At 52.6% G+C, this 19,264-nt stretch overlaps 1 protein-coding gene across 1 annotated transcript in view; it reads right to left on the reverse strand.

The window, feature by feature from the left end:
• The window catches only part of PAX9 (paired box 9), a 41,900-nt gene extending 22,950 nt beyond the window's left edge, over window positions 1–18,950 (reverse strand). The window contains exons 1-3 of the mRNA XM_066611942.1: window positions 18,146–18,950; window positions 17,378–18,004; window positions 10,940–11,082 (exon numbers count right to left, since the gene is read on the reverse strand). Of these exons, the coding sequence (XP_066468039.1) occupies window positions 10,940–11,082; window positions 17,378–18,004; window positions 18,146–18,950 (1,575 nt within the window). The remainder of the gene's footprint in view (window positions 1–10,939; window positions 11,083–17,377; window positions 18,005–18,145) is intronic.
• Between the last annotated feature and the right edge of the window lie 314 nt (window positions 18,951–19,264).

Here is a 19,264-nt window from a genome sequence, read left to right on the forward strand (position 1 = left end):
TCTTGTAGTAATAATAATAATAATAATAATAATAATAATAATAATAATAATAATAATGAAAATGAAAATGAAAATGAAAATGAATCCAATACTGGACCCAGAGCCCAATCCTATCCAACTTCCCAGTGCTAGTGCAGCCGCAATGCAGCCCCAAGGTAAGGGAACAAACATTCCCTTACCTTGAGGAGGCCACTGTGATTTCCCCCCCCCCCCACTATAGGATGCAGCACACTCCCCACTGGCATGGCTGCAACTGCACTGGAAAATTGGACAGGACTGGGCCCCCAGTCTCTCATGCATTTCATGTGGAAATAGATATTGCTCTATGGTGCAACACTGTGAAGTTGTTCCTGAAAATAGGCAATAATATTCTTGGTAGAACAGCAGAATTATAATTTTATTTTAAAAATTATTTGTGTGTAATAATCCCAACATGATGAACAAGTCGTCTTTGAGAGATCACTCATTAACCCTTCTATATTTGTCTGTTGGGGTGTGGGTGGTACTTTCCATTGGCTCACTCAGGCCAACAGAGGGCCTCAGCCAAAGAACAGGACTTGACTGTAAAATGGCACACTCCTAAATTCACCATTTAGGAAAATAAATTCAGACTATACTGTACTATAATTCATACCATAAATTCACATTTACCAGGGACTGATATATACCTGAAGGCAGATTTCATTAAGCAGATTGCATATGGATCCCTCCCTCAGAACATTTAGGACACTAACATGGTGGGGCTGGAGGACGGGGGAGGCCCATATTCAGCCAGTCAGGCTAACTGCTAATTGTAATAACACTCAGCATTCAATAGTATCTTTCCATGAGTATTTCAAATACTTATCCTACAGTCATGTTTGTAAGATAGGCCAGTGTTACTATCCCCATATTATAGTTTTGAGGTTAGATAGGACTGAGGCACAGTAGCTTGCCTAAGATCATCAAACACGGTTGGACCTCTACTGGAATGAAATATGTCTCGGCTCACAGTTAATGTCCTTCACTACGTACTACAGCAACAGTAGTTAGTGCAACCCAAATCCCTTTAAGGTATTTGTTTCTGGAAGGACCGGCATGCACGGATCCCTCACAACCCCAAGTAGCTCAGTATAGTATCAACACAAACTGTGCCATTTCCACTGCCCAGTTTCCATACTCAATGGAAAGAGAGATTACTAACAGTATTTATATACCGCTTTTCAACTAAAAGTTCACAAAGCGGTTTACAGAGAAAAATCAAACAACTAGTGGCTCCCTCTCCCAAAAGGGCTCACAATCTAAAAAGATGCAAAAGAACACCAGCAGACAGTCACTAGAAAAGACACTGCTGGGGTGAGGTGGGCCAATTACTCTCCCCCTGCTATAAAGAGGAGCACCCACTTGAAAGTGTGCCTCTTACCCAGTTAGCAGGGGTTAAGAGATGAGGGCCCTTCTTCAAAATACTCTTTCCATCACTTACAGAGCTTCCAGTTTAGTGTTAAATCAAAAGAAAGAATTGGTGCCGCATAGTCCTCCCCCTGGCATCACCAGGGGTTTTTTCCATAAGCCCAGTTACGCATGTGTGAATTTCCACCAATAGGAATAAAACAAGGCTGAAGACGGTTGATGGTCATAATTCAATATCAGGCTGGAATTCAAGGTCAGATTCTGTGCCTACCTCTGCATCACTAATAAAAGTTTTGGGCCAAAACCCCTCCCCTCCCCCACAAACTACACGAGAACTGAGCAGTCAGAATGAAATCTGTAGTATACTGCACTGTAATAATTCTGCTTATGCTGCAAATAAAATAAGCCCTGAGGAAAACTCCCCCTTTTAACTATGTTTAACAAAATATTTATTTTGCCTCTAGATTAGCAATTTTCAACCTTTTTCATCTCACAGCACACTGAAAAGGCAATAAAATTGTCAAGGCACACATCAGGTATTTGACAATTGACAAGGCACACCATGCTGCCAGTGGGGGGCTCACATCCTCCATTAACCCTACTAATAAATGACCTTCCCCCAAATTCCTGTGGCACACCTGTGGACCACTCATAACACACCAATATGCCATGGCACAGTGGTTGAAATGGCTGCTCTAGATGTTCTAAACTGTGAAAACATTCCCCGCATTTTGCACCAAGTGAACAAGATCAATGTGAGGAGAGCACCCACTTCATGCAGAAAGATTTCTGTTTCGTTAACAAATGGGCTGGGCCAATGGTTCGCAAAACTGGAATTCCTCAGAAACGGGGGGGGGGGGAGGTACATAAGAACATAAGAACAGCCCCACTGGATCAGGCCACAGGCCCATCTAGTCCAGCTTCCTGTATCTCACAGCGGCCCACCAAATGCCCCAGGGAGCACACCAGATAACAAGAGACCTCATCCTGGTGCCCTCCCCTGCATCTGGCATTCTGACATAACCCATTTCTAAAATCAGGAGGTTGCGCATACACATCATGGCTTGTACCCCATAATGGATTTTTCCTCCAAAAACTTGTCCAATCCCCTTTTAAAGGCATCTAGGCTAGACGCCAGCACCACATCCTGTGGCAAGGAGTTCCACAGACCGACCACACGCTTAGTAAAGAAATATTTTCTTTTGTCTGTCTTAAACTGACCAACACTCAATTTTAGTGGATGTCCCCTGGTTCTGGTGTTATGTGAGAGTGTAAAGAGCATCTCCCTATCCACTCTGTCCATCCCCTGCATAATTTTGTATGTCTCAATCATGTACCCCCTCAGGCGTCTCTTTTCTAGGCTGAAGAGGCCTAAACGCCGTAGCCTTTCCTCATAAGGAAGGTGCCCCAGCCCCGTAATCATCTTAGTCACTCTCTTTTGCACCTTTTCCATTTCCACTATGTCTTTTTTGAGATGTGGCGACCAGAACTGGACACAATACTCCAGGTGTGGCCTTACCATCGATTTGTACAACAGCATTATAATACTAGCCGTTTTGTTCTCAATACCCTTCCTAATGATCCCAAGCATAGAATTGGCCTTCTTCACTGCCGCCGCACATTGGGTCAACACTTTCATCGACCTGTCCACCACCACCCCAAGATCTCTCTCCTGATCTGTCACAGACAGCTCAGAACCCATCAGCCTATATCTAAAGTTTTGATTTTTTGCCCCAATCTGCATGACTTTACACTTACTGACATTGAAGCGCATCTGCCATTTTGCTGCCCATTCTGCCAATCTGGAGAGATCCTTCTGGAGCTCCTCACAATCACTTCTGGTCTTTACCACTCAGAAAAGTTTGGTGTCGTCTGCAAACTTAGCCACTTCACTGCTCAACCCTGTCTCCAGGTCATTTATGAAGAGGTTGAAAAGCACCGGTCCCAGGACAGATCCTTGGGGCACACCGCTTTTCACCTCTCTCCATTGTGAAAATTGCCCATTGACACCCACTCTCTGCTTCCTGGCCTCCAACCAGTTCTCAATCCACGAGAGGACCTGTCCTCTAATTCCCTGACTGTGGAGTTTTTTCAGTAGCCTTTGGTGAGGGACCGTGTCAAACGCCTTCTGAAAGTCCAGATATATAATGTCCATGGGTTCTCCCACATCCACATGCCTGTTGACCTTTTCAAAGAATTCTATAAGGTTTGTGAGGCAAGACTTACCCTTACAGAAGCCATGCTGACTCTCCCTCAGCAAGGTCTGTTCGTCTATGTGTTTTGAGATCCTATCTTTGATGAGGCATTCCACCATCTTACCCGGTATGGATGTTAGGCTGACCGGCCTATAGTTTCCCGGGTCCCCCCTCTTTCCCTTTTTAAAAATAGGCGTGACATTTGCTATCCTCCAATCTTCTGGCACCATGGCCGTTTTGAGGGACAAGTTGCATACCTTAGTCAAGAGGTCTGCAACTTCATTCTTCAATTCCTTAATAACTCTTGGGTGGATGCCATCAGGGCCCGGTGACTTATTGATCTTTAATTTATCAATGAGGTCTGAAACATCTTCTCTTTTAACCTCTATCTGACTTAACTCCTCGGTCAGGAGGGGGCGTTCGGGCAGCGGTATCTGCCTGAGGTCTTCTGCCGTGAAGACAGATGCAAAGAACTCATTTAATTTCTCTGCCATCTCGAAGTCTCCTTTTATCTCCCCTTTCCCTCCCTCACCATCCAGAGGGCCAACCGCTTCTCTGGCGGGTTTCCTGCTTCTAACCTATTTGAAGAAGCTTTTATTATTCCCCTTAATGTTGCCGGCCATGCGTTCCTCATAGTCTCTCTTGGCCTCCAGTATCACCTTCTTACATTTCTTTTGCCACAGTTTATGTTCCTTTTTATTCTCCTCATTAGGGCAAGACTTCCATTTACGGAAGGAAGCTTCCTTGCCCTTCACAGCCTCTCTAACTTGGCTGGTTACCCATGCGGGCACCCTCCTGGATTTAGTGGAACCCTTCTTTCTTTGCGGTATACACCTCTGCTGGGCCTCTATTACTGTTGTTTTAAGCAGCCTCCATGCACTCTGGAGAGATTGGACTCTTTTTACCCTCCCTTTCAACCTCCTTCTAACCAGCCTCCTCACCTGAGGGAAGTCCGCCCGTCGGAAGTCAAGGGTTTTTGTTAGAGATTTGCCTGGTATTCTTCCCCCAACGTGCACGTCAAAACGGATTGCAGCATGATCACTGTTCCCAAATGGCTCAGTAACGTTTACATCTCTAACCAGGTCCTGCGTACTGCACAATATTAAATCCAGAGTCACCTGTCCTCTGGTGGGCTCCGTGACTAGCTGATCTAAGCCACAGTCATTTAGCACGTCAAGAAATCCGGTCTCCTTATCGTGACCAGAACACAAATTGACCCAGTCAATATGAGGGTAATTGAAGTCCCCCATGATTACAACCCTGTCCCTCCTTGTCACCTCCCTGATCTGTTTCCTCATTTCAAGGTCCCCATCCGATTTCTGGTCTGGAGGACGATAGCACGCCCCCAGTATTACATTGCTGCACAAGCCTGGTAATTTAACCCACAGAGATTCTATGGTGGAGTCGGACCCACCTTCAATCTCTACTTTGCTGGATTCTATCCCTTCCTTAACATAAACGGCCACCCCACCTCCAACACACCCCTGCCTATCCCTCCTGTAGAGTTTATAGCCTGTAACTGTAAACTGTAGAGTTTATAGGTAGTTTGGTAAGATCAGTGATAGCAGACAAGCTTTTCTGGAGTTCAGCCTGATCAAGCCCACCATTCCCCTACTTCCTCTGCAGTGGAAGTGCTCAAAGACAGGACTGGATAAGTCGTAGGATGTGCTCTCAGATTCTGAGAGGGCCTGTGTAAGTGAGAGTGAAACTGCAACACTGAAAGGGATTTTGTAGCCAATGAGTAGCAATTCCATGGCAGATATCAGAGTGGAAAGATTTCTGGAGTGGGAAATCTGGAAACCTACAGGGTTTGAATGATAATGGCTGCAATCCTATACACACTTTCCTAAACACAGTGGGGAATAAAGCTACAATCTTATGCACACTTTCTTGAGAGGAAACCCCACTGAACACAATAAGACTTGCTTTTCAGTAGACCTGCTGAGGATTGGACTTTAACACAAGGGGATTTCTGAGTAGTTTGGCATAGGATTGGGGTGTAAATACAAGGATTGCCAAGAATGTTAAGACAATTGCTTAAATTTTAAATACTACTCCTGCCTAATTTGTAGAGGTTAATTCCCGATGCCTGGGAATGGAGAGCACGTGTTGTTCCTATAGAAATATAGGTATGCTAGACATAAAAGTAGGGAGTGTAGGGTTAACTGCGGTGCCTGCCTCAAAATGGGATCTGATTATTAGTAAGTCTCTATTAACGAAGTTTGTAATCCCAAGCACACTTACTTTCTTTTGAAAACACTGTGACTGGCTTACCAGCAACAGGCCCAAGGGCTATATAGTATAAGGGATAGAGTGTTGAATTGAGATGAATGAGAGCCCAATCCGATCCAAATTTCCAGTGCTGATTCAGCCCTGAAAATGGGGTGTGCTCTGCATCCAGTGGTGATGGGGATAGTCATGGAGGCCTCCTCAAGGTAAGGGCATGTTTGTACCCTTACTTCAGGGCTGCATTGTAGCTGCATTGGCGCTGGGATGTCGAATAGGATTGGGCCCTGAATTAGTAGATGAATTGTATGGATTGGTAAATTATTCTATTTTATTTTTGAGACACTTAAAAATATCTTGCTGCATCAATGTTTTAAAGCTTCTTGACACACATTTAGCAATTTGTCTGCAAACATTTTTTAAAAATCACTGTTTGGAAATTTAAATACTTCAGTAAATAAAATATAATGTTCCAAACTCTGGTCATCACATCAATTGTACAAAATGCATGTTTGTACCCAGAGCTGTGTGGTACATAGGTAAAATCATGGCTTAAGAGCGCAACCTGTCACAGATATCAGTTCATCAATCTGCTATCACAAACTTATGATTATCGCTCATCTCTCCTTCCTCAAAGGATAGCAAGATGGGCTGCACCGGTTATCTCATGTAACATGATGAAATAGTCACCAAAGGTTTGAGCAATAAGTCCAATTCCATGATCAAACCAGCTTTCCTCGACAGGTAGAAGATTTTGACCTTCGTGAAACTATGTCTGCGGAGTATTATGATTCTTCTTTTAAAAACTGCTCAAGCAAGCTAAGAAAGAGGTTTTCACAAGCAGATAACTTGGATGCAAAAGGATACTCAGTAGCATGACAGCAGGGGAATATAAACAGTGCCTGAGCTTGCTACATACAGAATTTCTTGAGTGGAATCAAGTGAGTTGGACAGGAACAAGGTTTCAGATAAAGGGGTTAGGGAAAGAATGAATTTTTCCCTAGGGAAATCAGCATCACAAGCCTCAAGAGACCCACTAGGTCATGCGGCAGAACAGAAATAAATAAACAAACAGTCAAAGCTCTGTTCTGGACCTGAAGATACTTTAGGGCTTCTTTGGATGACCTGTGAATGTGGCCTTTATGTGGCAGTCTCCACAAGCCTCCATTCAAAGGGCACCTTCCAACCAAGCTGAAGCATTTTGCAGTCCCGTTGATTTCAAGGGAACAGGGAAGTGTCTGTCTCAGGCTCATTGATCTGCGAATAAATCCCACTGAACACTGTGGGCATCATGAGCTGGGGGGGCTGTAGCCCCTCCTGTTTAAGGACATCCCCAAGCCTGAGTAGACAAGAACCCAAAGAACGAGTAGCACACCCCGGAAGCACACCACACATCATGCACTTTTGCTTGCTCCCCTTTTTCGATCAACCACAGAAGGAGTGGTTTCTTCAGAAGCCTTGGATTCTGTTCCAAGGCTGGAGAGGGAAAGCAAGCGCATAGCGAAGGGGGCACACACTACTCAATTAACAGGGCAATCCCAGCGTGCCTATCCCGAAGTGCCGGCACGTTTCAGTGTGTGCAGGGTCTTCATTTCCAGGTCAGAATAAGGATTTAGCCTAATCCCATGCCGACTGGGATCACAAGGCTCAGAAGACGGTGGCCTGGGCCGGTGGGGGTGGCTAGCCTTGCTGGTCGCTGCCACTTATCGAAGGGCTACCGAGCAGGGGGCGAAGGGCAGCTTCTGAAGCAAGTTAACAGCGTGCAGCGAAAGGGTTTTCAGGCAGGGACGTGAGGTGCTGGCGAGGCGGGGAGGCAAGTGAGGCAGAGCCTCCCCACCGGAGTCCTTCGAGAAGCGCCCGCCTTGCGAGGCGCCCAAGCACCCGCAACCCACGCGCAGCGCTTGGGCACCTCCGGTGGGGAGGCTCTGCCTCACCCGCCTCCCCGCCTCACCTCCGCACGTCCCAGTTTGCAAGCCACTTCCGGCCTCCTCCCAGCCACGGAGTTTGGGGCGTGTTCGGGGGAGATTTCCGCGGCCAGGAAGGCAGCCCAGCGCGGCCACATTCCCCACGTGGCGGACTGGCCCCAGCACCCGCACTGCAGCAGACGATTCCAGGCGGAGAGCTCAGGCTCGCCAGGGCGTCGGAAGGGGCTGCAGGCCAGCCGGCAGGCGGACTGCAAGGGCCCCGCGGAGGGCGAGGCGGGAGCCAGTCCGCGCCTTCGGAGGAGATCTTGGCCGGTCTGCGCGCCCCGCCGCCGCCTGCAGAGCGCCGGGCCGCAGCCCCCTCCGCGCCTGGGCTTGAGCAAGGAGGCTTCGCTCGTAGGACGGCCGAGTCCTCCTGCACGTACCCCCAGCACGTCGGGGGAAGAACACCCGGCAAATCTCTCACAAAAACCCTTGACTTCCGACGGGCGGACTTCCCTCAGGTGAGGAGGCTGGTTAGAAGGAGGTTGAAAGGGAGGGTAAAAAGAGTCCAATCTCTCCAGAGTGCATGGAGGCTGCTTAAAACAACAGTAATAGAGGCCCAGCAGAGGTGTATACCGCAAAGAAAGAAGGGTTCCACTAAATCCAGGAGGGTGCCCGCATGGCTAACCAGCCAAGTTAGAGAGGCTGTGAAGGGCAAGGAAGCTTCCTTCCGTAAATGGAAGTCTTGCCCTAATGAGGAGAATAAAAAGGAACATAAACTGTGGCAAAAGAAATGTAAGAAGGTGATACTGGAGGCCAAGAGAGACTATGAGGAACGCATGGCCAGCAACATTAAGGGGAATAATAAAAGCTTCTTCAAATAGGTTAGAAGCAGGAAACCCGCCAGAGAAGCAGTTGGCCCTCTGGATGGTGAGGGAGGGAAAGGGGAGATAAAAGGAGACTTAGAGATGACAGAGAAATTACATGAGTTCTTTGCATCTGTCTTCATGACAGAAGATCTCCGGCACATACCACTGCCCAAAGGCCCCTCCAGACCAAGGAATTAAGTCAGACAGAGGTTAAAAGAGAAGATGTTTAAGACCTCATTGATAAATTAAAGATCAATAAGTCACTGGGCCCTGATGGCATCCACCCAAGAGTTATTAAGGAAATGAAGAATGCTTTTCAACCTCTTCATAAATGACCTGGAGACAGGGGTGAGCAATGAGGTGGTTAAGTTTGCAGATGACACCAAACGTTTCTGAGTGGTAAAGACCAGAAGCGATTGTGAGGAGCTCCAGAAGGATCTCTCCAGACTGGCAGAATGGGCAGCAAGATGGCAGATGCGCTTCAATGTCAGTAAGTGTAAAGTCATGCACATTGGGGCAAAAAAACAAAACTTCACATATAGGCTGATGGGTTCTGAGCTGTCTGTGACAGATCAGGAGAGAGATCTTGGGGGGGGGGGGGGTGGACAAGTCTACCCAAAGTGCGGTGGCAGTGAGGAAGGCCAATTCTATGCTTGGGATCATTAGAAAAGGTATTGAGAACAAAACGGCTAGTATTATAATGCTGTTGTACAAATCGATGGTAAGGCCACACCTGGAGTATTGTGTCCAGTTCTGGTCGCCACATCTCAAAAAAGACATAGTGGAAGTGGAAAAGGTGCAAAAGAGAGCGACTAAGATGACTACGGGGCTGGGGCACCTTCCTTTTGAGGAAAGACTAGGCGTTTGGGCCTCTTCAGCCTAGAAAAGAGACGCCTGAGGGGGGACTTGATTGAGACATAAAAAATTATGCAGGGGATGGACAGAGTGGATAGGGAGATGCTCTTTACACTCTCACATAATACCAGAACCAGGGGACATCCACTAAAATTGAGTGTTGGGCAGGTTAGGACAGACAAAAGAAAATATTTCTTTACTCAGCGTGTGGTCGGTCTGTGGAACTCCTTGCCACAGGATGTGGTGACGGCATCTGGCCTGGACGCCTTTAAAAGGGGATTGGACAAGTTTCTGGAGGAAAAATCCATTATGGGGTACAAGCCATGATGTGTATGCGCAACCTCCTGATTTTAGAAACGGGCTATGTCAGATGCAAGGGAGGGCACCAGGATGAGGTCTCTTGTCATCTGGTGTGCGCCTTGGGCATTTGGTGGGCCGCTGTGAGATGCAGGAAGCTGGACGAGATGGGCCTATGGCCTGATCCAGTGGGGCTGTTCTTACGTTCTTATGCCCCTTCCCGGAGCGCTGCTGCGGCCTCAGCCGAAGCGTCCCTGGCGGTTCAGTGGGGCCTCTTCCCTGGAAAGCGTGCCCAGGATCGGGGCTTCCTCCGCAGTCAGTTCTGTGGCGCTGCCCCCAGCAAGTCCGCGCCCCTCGGCCTGGCCCGGAGAACCGCCCCAGGCCAGCGCCGGCGCCTGGCAAGTGGCCTCCAGAAGTCAGGGCAGAGGACTGCGGGGCTCGGCTGCTCTCCGCTTTGGAAACGGGGGGGGGGGGGCGCTTCGGGGCAATTGCCCACTCCGCCCTGGGCTCTGCTGCTGGCGGGGGGGGGGGGACACCGAACCCCCCCACACACACACACACTTACAGACCTGCAGCAGTCCTTTGGAGCAGGCCTCGCGGGTCTGTGCAACTCCGCGTGGGGCGCTCGGGCCCGGCCAGGGCTGCAGGGGGCGCAGACACTCCCCGCTGGGGCAGTTTCCGAGCCGCCCCGCCGGGACCCCGCCGAGGGCAGGAGCGCTGCTGCCAGGCCTGACCCTCCTGCAGGCGGTGCCTGCGGCAGCAGCTCCGGGCTCGGGCTGGATCGGCTGGCGGGGGAGCGGGCGGGAGCCTGCGTGCCCAGGACCCTCCGCTCGAGGGCGCCCCCAGGCGAGACCGAGAACGCTCCGCGCAGTCTCGGGCTGCCTTCACTTCTCCGGGGCCAGCGGCGGGGGGCAGTCCCGGGCCTGGGCCGCGAAGGCTGTGGCCGCCCCCCCCCCGCTTATCCCCCTTCGGAAGTGGCCGAAAAGAAGCTTTGCCCCCCGGGAGCCTCCCTCGGAGCCCGGTCTCCTGACCCAAGGGGGGGGGCTGGCGCCCCAGCCCAGCCGTCCAGCGATGCCCGCGCGGCGCCTCTGCTCAGGCGCAGGGTTGCCCTCGAGCCTCGGAATCCGCAGCAGCCCCGGAACGCTCCCCGACAGGCACGACCCCCTGCGGGCCCCCCAGCACCAGGACCCGCCGACGCCCTTACCTGGCTGTACTTGGCCTCCTGCTCCAGGGAGCCCTTGTCGAGCCCGTTCACCGCCACGTGCTGGGCCGAGGCCGCGAAGCCGCCGCGGGTCAGGCCGCTCCACTCCTCCACCTTGGGGCTGTGGTAGGGCGAACCGTCGCTCACTGCGGGCAGACAGAGGCAGAGGGCGTCAGGCAAGGACAGTCCCACACACCCCCCGGCCGCTCCCGCGGTGTGGACGCGCCCGGGGCTGCGGGTGGCGCCCGCCTCTCCCCAGAGGCGCCTTCACGCAACCCACTTGGGGGCGCCCTTCGCAACTCTCCTCGGCCCGAAGCCTGCGCAGGGAAGACTGGGGCCTCCCGCCTCCCTCCAACCGGGTGACTCGGCCAAGGCACCCTCTCCCACCCGCTCCTTGGTGCTGAGCGGCTCCCAAGGAAACGTGCGAAAGGGGACCTGCGGGCTGCCGGGGGGACTGGCTTTCCCCGTGCCTTTCTCGGGGGCAGGCAGCCCTTCTGCAGCTGACACTAACCAAACATGCTTGGAGGGTTTGGTCTTCAGTATCGTCTGGATCAGCGTTTCCGGTCCAGCTGATTAGGACAGAATTGCGGTCATATCCACAAGTGCAGTCAGTCTGAGGGCCCGATCCTATGCAACTTTCCGGTGCCAAAGCAGTCCCGAGATGGGAACAGAGTCTCCATGACTCCCCCTCCCCCAGGCCGCAGCACATGCATCAATGCGGGAAAGTTGGATAGGATTGGGCACTAAACGTATTTGTATTTACTCTAGAGTAAAACCCCACTGGTGGGTGCACATGATGCAGCTGGGTGTATAGAATCACAGCCCTTCAGTGAGAGCCAATGTAGGTTTCATCTGAGAACATGGGGCTTACGCTGGAGTAAGTCAGCGTAGGGATGAATCTGGTTTCACTAGAACTATGTAACTTGTTTCGGATGGTGATTTAAATCGAATTGAAAATGCAGTTAGGACCATAGCAATAGATCTGGGACTTGCTTCCAATGAAATTTATTTCGAATTGGGGTGAAGTCCATTGAAATCGAGGACTAGACCCTTAAGTCGTTCAGTCAAATTCTGGGTCGGTTCTCTGCTCCCCTTCCAACAAAAACCTTTTTTAAAAGCGAAAGGAATCCCAGGATTCCCCCCCCCCCCCCAGATTTGTACCTCTTTGACACCGTTGGCTTCAGTGCAACCACCAACCCTACGTGATCAAGGAAACTGGAGTCAACCACGCTGGCCGGTCAATAGAGCCAAGCTATAGTTTTGCCACTAAGAAATTTCTCGAAGATGGAATACACAATTGTCTCTGACTATCACGGGGATGGGCTCTGGGAGACGTAGACGGTGGTCCATTGGTACACACACCTCCAGTGCTGACTAGTTGCTGGAATTCTCGCAAAGAATGCCAGTCTAACAGCACAAGCCTATGAATGTCTACTCCGAAGTAAGCATTTCAATAGGACTTACTCCCAAGTAAGTGTGCCTAGGATCTCAGCCTAAGTGGACCTTGTTCTGACTTAGGCTGCAATCCTGTCCACACTTTCCTAGGAGTAAACCCCATTGATTCTAGTGTGCCTGACCTGAGTAGACGTGCATAGGATTGGTCTCTTAGTAAGATAGTTACGTTCTTAAAGAAGACTCAGGATCATTTAGCTAGGATGGCTTGCAAATCCTGACTCTGTGATCTCACACACGCACATGCAGATCAAGCCAGACTGAAATCTGGCTGCCAGTCCAGAACATGCACGCACCCAGCCAAGCAGTGCAATCCTCGGACTTCAATGGCACCCAGGAAGGTGCGGAGATGTTGTAAAGCTTTCTGCGCCTATTGTAAGTCCCGCTGCTGCAAAGGGTGGTCTAAGCGCGCTTATTTCTGGATAAACATGCCCAGGATCTGGCTGCGTGACTCCCAGCGGGCCCTGCCAAGTGAACGTAGTCAAGACTGAGCAGTGACTCCCCCAAACACTGACAGGATCGCAGCCTGTGGTCGGTGAGGCGTTCAGCCGAGTCGGACTCCAGCCAACATTCAGACAGAGGTGTTTAGCTTAGTAGGGGACACATTCATCACAGGTTTAAATTCCCAGCTCAGCAAAACCTTCATTTTTAGCTCTTGGCGGGAAACCCAAATAACTATTTACTTTTTAAAAACAAAAACAAACACCTTATTTTTTAGTTCTCAGCACTCCTGGGTGGAAATTGGACCAAATCTGTGTAAATATTTGATGTGCACCTCCTTACGTATAAATATAATATTTTGCCCAATCAAAGCCTTCTCAAAAGCGCTACCAGAGCAGAAAGTCTCCATGGTCCGTGCAGACGCTAATTGATTCAAAGGCAATTAAGTTAAATTCTGCAAACTCATATCTGGCTGCCCCTCCTATTTCCACAGAAGACAATGCCCCACAATATTCTCCCTAACTGTACTGCATGTCGATAGGTGGTGGTGGTTATCAGATAGACTTCCACTCCCCCAACTTCGAAGGCCACCGCGTCCAACGGGGCGGACTGGCGCTGCCTCTTCACTTCCCAGAACGAAGATGAAACGATAATCAGTAATCTAATCTAATTCGTATAAATGGAGACCTTGGAATAAGTCGCGGCGCAGGAGTGAGTAAACACGGCGATTTAACCCTGGTGAGTATGCTTTCACGCCTCCATTCACTGACTCGAGAGTATTCCAACTGAAGTCCCATTCTATTGACGACCACTTGCTTTTAAGCAGATGCTTTTGGGACAAATGTGTAGGGGAAGAGTTGACCTTCTCCGCCCTCCCTCCAAGTTATTCCATAGGGGGGGAAGGGGGGAAGGAACACCAGGCCTAGCCCGGTGCAGAACCACTCCGGAGTGGCTGAAATCCCGCAGTCCTCCTCTCTCGCTGACAGCTGGTGCGTGGTGAGAACGATCTGGGGCGGAATTATTTCCGAGGCGGTTGGAGGCCGGCGAGCCAGCCGCAGTCACGCTGGCCCCCATCGCCCGGTTTTGGTTTTGAACTGTTCAGAGAGGCAGCTTTCTGAAAGCGAATCCGTTTGCAGCAGATGCCCAAAAGCACCCTGGATCGTCACCATCTCTCTGTCTCCCTCCATCCTGAACACAATATCCTGTAAATGAAGCCTCCGAGAGTCAAAGGTTCTTCCCAAATGCAACTCTCATTCAGAAGTGAAGCGCCTTGGAATGTGTTGGAATGGATGGGACATCCATACCCTAACCAGATGAAGGCTGCTGCAATCCTATGCACACTTTCCTGGGAGTAAGCCCCTGGAATGGAGTGTGACCTCACTGTGTACATGGAATTTACTCGCACTCTCCTTCGAAGTAAATGCACTAGGATGATGCCTCGACCCTACGCATCGCCCGGGGGGGGGGGCAAACCTCATGGATTTCACCTAGAACTGACTTCCGAGCCGGGAGCTGAGGGTCTTCACCCTCCTTCAGAAGGAACCGGAAACCCGTTAAGCCGAAATATTTGGGTTTCGAGCGTTATTGTCAGTGCCTTTCAAGCGATCTAAGAAGCGGGGATCTGGTTTTGGAAACTCGCAGGCGAGAGACAGGAGATTTGGGGACGAGTTAAGGGCCACGAAAATCCCGCTGCCCTCGGCAGGGGCCCGGCCCCGCAGAGATCCGCCAAGGAGTCCTTCCAGCCGGAGTCCTCCGGGCGTCCCAGAGCTGCTGCCCACCAGGCGCACGCCGAGCCGCCCCCCGTGAGCGCCCTGCTCTGCTCTGCCGAGCTCTCACTTTCCCATGAACAGGGGCTTCCTCTCCGTGTCAGCGAGGTCAGCCTGCCCGATAAATCAGGGGCAAACGGCCCCCAGATGCCGCTTGGCAGCCGAGCTGGGAGGAGGGGAGCGGGACGGAGGGCCGCCTTCTGTCTCCGGCAGCGCGGGGCTGACAATAAGGCCCCCTCTCTCTTCCGGCCCTCGCCCCTCCCCACAAGGGCAGATCGCGAAGTGCCCCTCCGAGCAAACCTGGGCGATGCTGCTCCAAGACTGGCTCGCTTGGTGGCACTTATTTCCCCATAGCATGGGGGGGAGGGGAGGGAAAACCCCGTATGACAAGGACGTCTTTGCTATTATTATTAGTAGTAGTAGTATTGGCAACCTTCAGTCTCGGAAGACTCTGGTGTCGCGCTCTGAAAGGTGGTTCTGGCACAGCGTCTAGTGTGGCTGGAAAGGCCAATCCGGGAGTGACAATCCCTTCCACACCGGGAGCAAGTGCAGTCTGTCCCTGGTCTGTCTCCCTGGCTGTGGGCCTTCCTTCTTTGCCTCTTTGCCTCAGACTGCAGACTGTTGGCAAATTATTATTATTATTATTATTATTATTATTATTATTATTATCTCTGTCGCACAACACACGTTTAAAAACCCGAAGCCGGTTCTCTCATCAGAGCATTCCACAGTCAGCTGCCGGCGGTGGTAGCTTTAGTGCAGCCACCTCCGCAGCTCCAGGAAGACAAGAGTTCTGGGCCAAAGTGGAAGTCCGAAATTTGGTGGGGGGACGAGGGAGAGAGAAGCACTGATGGGGGGCGCCTCGTTGAAATCCGTGGGCCTGCTGAGGTTGGGGATGGTGGGGCAGCAGCAGGCAGGAAAATTAGATATTTCTGGTTCGGTTTTCAGGGCAATGCTTGGCGTTCTGGAGCGAGCGAGCGAGCGGAGCAGCGTCCCTGCCTGCCTGCCTGCCTCCCTCCCTCGGAAGGGGCGAAATACTAGTTCAACCTCAGGAGTTTCAGTTCTGGGGACCACCGCTTTGGAGGAAAACAACGCGAAGCAGAAGAACGAAAGCAATTAGGTGACATTTGAACTTCCTGTCTGAGCAAATTTGGCCTGATTGCGAGAACTGGAGGTGAATTGCCTGCAATTTCGAGGAGGAACCGGCCTGGAAGGCAAACAGCAGCACAAAAGGCCGGGCAGGGAAAGCAAATACACTCCGTGGCTCTTTTTTTTACTTACGAAGAGGTATGGATTACTGGGCTTACATAGAAAAACACCCCAGCATTTGGTACAACGTTCCGTATTTAAAATACAACATTCACACGTGGTAGCAAATATATACTCTCCACGGTACAAACGGCAACCAAGGGTAACACTTCAGGAGTGTGAAGTAGGGGGCCCGTCTACCAAAGACTGTGTCACAATCACAACGCAAGTTAAAGGCCGCAGCGCTCTGTCATTTTTTAGGCATCCTGTACTGTGCGGGAGGTACTTGTACAAGTATTACCTCCAGGGATATTCACAGAGGAGGACAGCTAGAAGTGAAGTATACGATTCGTCTATCTAACATATAAGAATGTTTTTGAAATAAGTTTATAAAGTGTTACCAAATCACGCTATAAAGAAGAAATACTTGCAGAATCATTGAGAAACCAAGGACTGGAGTTGGTGCCACCTTGAGCATGCTTATTTAGAAGCCAGGCCTACCACTACCCATGGAACCTCCTCCTAAGTAAACGTATTTAGTATTGCAGCCCATTGGGTTCCATTTACATTTCAACCTGAGAGAATTTGAAAATTATGCAAACTAACCAGGGAGGAAGTCCCAGCAAACAACGCAATGTGGCACACAGAGTTTGCTCCCCTTTTGACTGCAGGCACTTTATTAAAGTTTTTTCCCCCTTGGGTGGGAGTTCAATAAAGGAGAGACAGAAAGGAGGGCTGTGTGTGATGAGCACTAAAATCAAGCACGTTGATGGGAAGAGGGTTGGAGGAGGCCAACATTGTCCAAATTGACATTGCATATGATTTGTTCTCTTTATCTAAATAAAGTGTTACCAAAATAGTTTGGAAGTAATTTAAAATATGCTATGCATATTTTTTATAACAGTGGTAAACAGAAGCCTTTCCAGTGTTTCTGCTTTTTATCAGCATCATATCTCAGGCAAAGTAAAGTATTCTCTCTCTCTCTCTCTCTCTCTCTCTCTCTCTCTCTCTCTCTCTCTCTCTCTCTCTCACACACACACACACACACACACACACACACACACACACACCATTCAAGACAACAGATTAATTATGAACCACATATTTCTGTAAGTCTGCACCTCATTTTTCTTTGCCAAGAACAAGCTTCAATATATTTATTCTTTGGTTCTTGGCCACACAGGGGCTGTAACCACAGAACACAGCAGTCAAAAGGTAAAAGAAACGAAAGGGAAGATGTGGGCTGAGATTTACTTGGGAGTAAATCCCACGGCAGAGCCTACCGCCAATGCCCATGTCTTTAGATTAACCACGGCTCTTGTCAGCGTTTGCAAAAATTCATAGTAGGTTCCATTTAACAGGCAATGCCACAGCCCAGGGCAGAGTTCTCAGGGGAGCCAGGGGAGGCTTCTCATTTCAGCGGGGGGGAGTGGGACTCTTCCCTGGGTAGGCTGGGCAACGTTCTGGGTGATCTGGGGGGGGGGGAGACCTTTCCGGGTTGGGTTGGGTTGGGTTCGCTCTGCAGGGCCCTTACCTTGGTCTGTGATGGACCTGATTCCCAGGATGTCGGTGACGGAGTGGGAGGAGGGCCACGTCCGAGGCATGTGGACGGCGCCGTGGATGGTGGGCACCCCCGGCGGGGTGGGCACCTTGGCTCCTGCGGCCGCGATGGGGCTGGGGTAGGAGTAGATGTGGTTGTAGGGCAGGGCGGGCTGCGGGGCCGCCTGGTGCTGCTTGTAGGACTCGTAGTGGCTCTGCTGCGAGAGGTTCCCGATCTTGTTGCGCAGGATCCGGCTGATGGAGCTGACGGAGGGCACGTTGTACTTGTCGCACACGCCGTCCGCCAGCAGCCGGTCGCGGATCTCCCAGGCGAAGATCCCGGGGTCCCTCTGTTTGTAAGTCCGGATGTGCTTCACCACCGTCGGCGTGGTGACCCGCGGCTTGCTGCCCCCGATGGCGCCGGGCAGGATGGAGCCCGTCTCGTTGTAGCGCGCCAGGATCTTGCTGACGCAGCCGTGGGAGACGCGCAGCTGCCGGCTGATGTCGCAGGGTCGGATGCCCAGCTGGGCTAGCTCCACTATCCGCAGCCGGATGGCGTTGGGCAGCGGGCGCCCGTTGACGAAGACGCCGCCGAGCTGGTTCACCTCCCCGAAGGCCGGCTCTGCAAGCAGACACAGGCAGGTTGGCTCGCCGGCTCCGCGGACTTCCGCTCGAGGCGCGCGCGGGAACGGAGCTGCCGGCCCTTCGGGAAAGCGAGCCCGCCTTGCTGGGACTCAGTGCCCGCCGCCCGCGGCTCACCGACCGGGAATCAGGCTCCCCGCTCTCTGCGCCTGGAAGCCAGCAGGGCTGACGCCGAGCGCCGGCTGCGAAGCCCTCCCTGCAGCTCCGCCGCCCAGGCCAGTCGGTCCCTTCCCCCCCCCCCCCGCGGCGCTCTTCGGAAGAGGCGCAGCTCGGCGCTGGCGAGCGTCCAGTGCCCCCGCCCAGTGCCAGGCTCGCTCCTCGAGGGACTCCGGTCCGGGCGCTGGGGAGGCCGCGATCCCGAGAACACCCTGGCTGGGCAGGAAGTCGGTTCGAAGCGCCCAGACCTTGGCGGGGGTGCGGGGCGCGAGTCCGGCGAGGCGCCCGCGTCTCCCCAGCCACCGGTGCTCAGGTCGCCAGGGGGCTCCTCCCTGGGGCAGCCAGACCCGCACCCAGGCGCCCGCTCCTCGCCTCCCCCCCCCCAAAAGACAAGCACAAGGCAGCTGAGCACACCCGGGAAGGGGAAGCCGGGGTTCTTTCTGCTGGGGGGGAGGCCGACTCTGCCTGGGGCTCTCGGCTCCCCCCTCGGGCGCGATCCCCGCAGAAGGACAGATCCCCGCAGGGCTGGACCAGCCCGGCTCCGCGGAGGCGCCTGCCTGCCTGCCCGGCTCAGCCCGCCCGCGCCCGGCCGGCCACACTCCACTCACCCATGGCGCGCGTGCGGGCGTCCCGCGACCGCCCTCAGGCTCCCCGGAGCAGGCTGGCTCCGCTCCGGCCCGCCGCCCCCCGGCCCCGGCGCGCACGGCTGTCAGGCGAGGGGCCCCGAGGAAGTGGCAGGCGCGGCGCGGGAGGGAGCTTAAGGTCCGCATTTCAATCTCTCGGCAACGTGGGCTGGGCGGGGGGGCGTCGCGGCTCGCACCCGCCGGGCACGCCCCCGAGGGCGGGCGGAGCGCCACGGGCCCGCTCATTGGCGGGCGAGGCTGACGGGCAGCTCGCCCCGCGAGGCCCTGCCCTCCCTCTTCCTCGCCAGCCGCCGCAGAGCACCTGGAGGGGCGCGCCCGTCCGGGACCCGCTGGGGCGCCTGCACCGCGGGCTCCCCTCCCCCTCCGTCCTCGGCATCCCACCCGGGCTCCAGGTCCGCGGGCTGGGCAGAAATCCGTGCGTGGGAAGGAGGAGCGGCCTC

The sequence above is a fragment of the Tiliqua scincoides genome, chromosome 1 (assembly GCF_035046505.1).
Source record: "Tiliqua scincoides isolate rTilSci1 chromosome 1, rTilSci1.hap2, whole genome shotgun sequence".
Taxonomy (NCBI): domain Eukaryota; kingdom Metazoa; phylum Chordata; class Lepidosauria; order Squamata; family Scincidae; genus Tiliqua; species Tiliqua scincoides.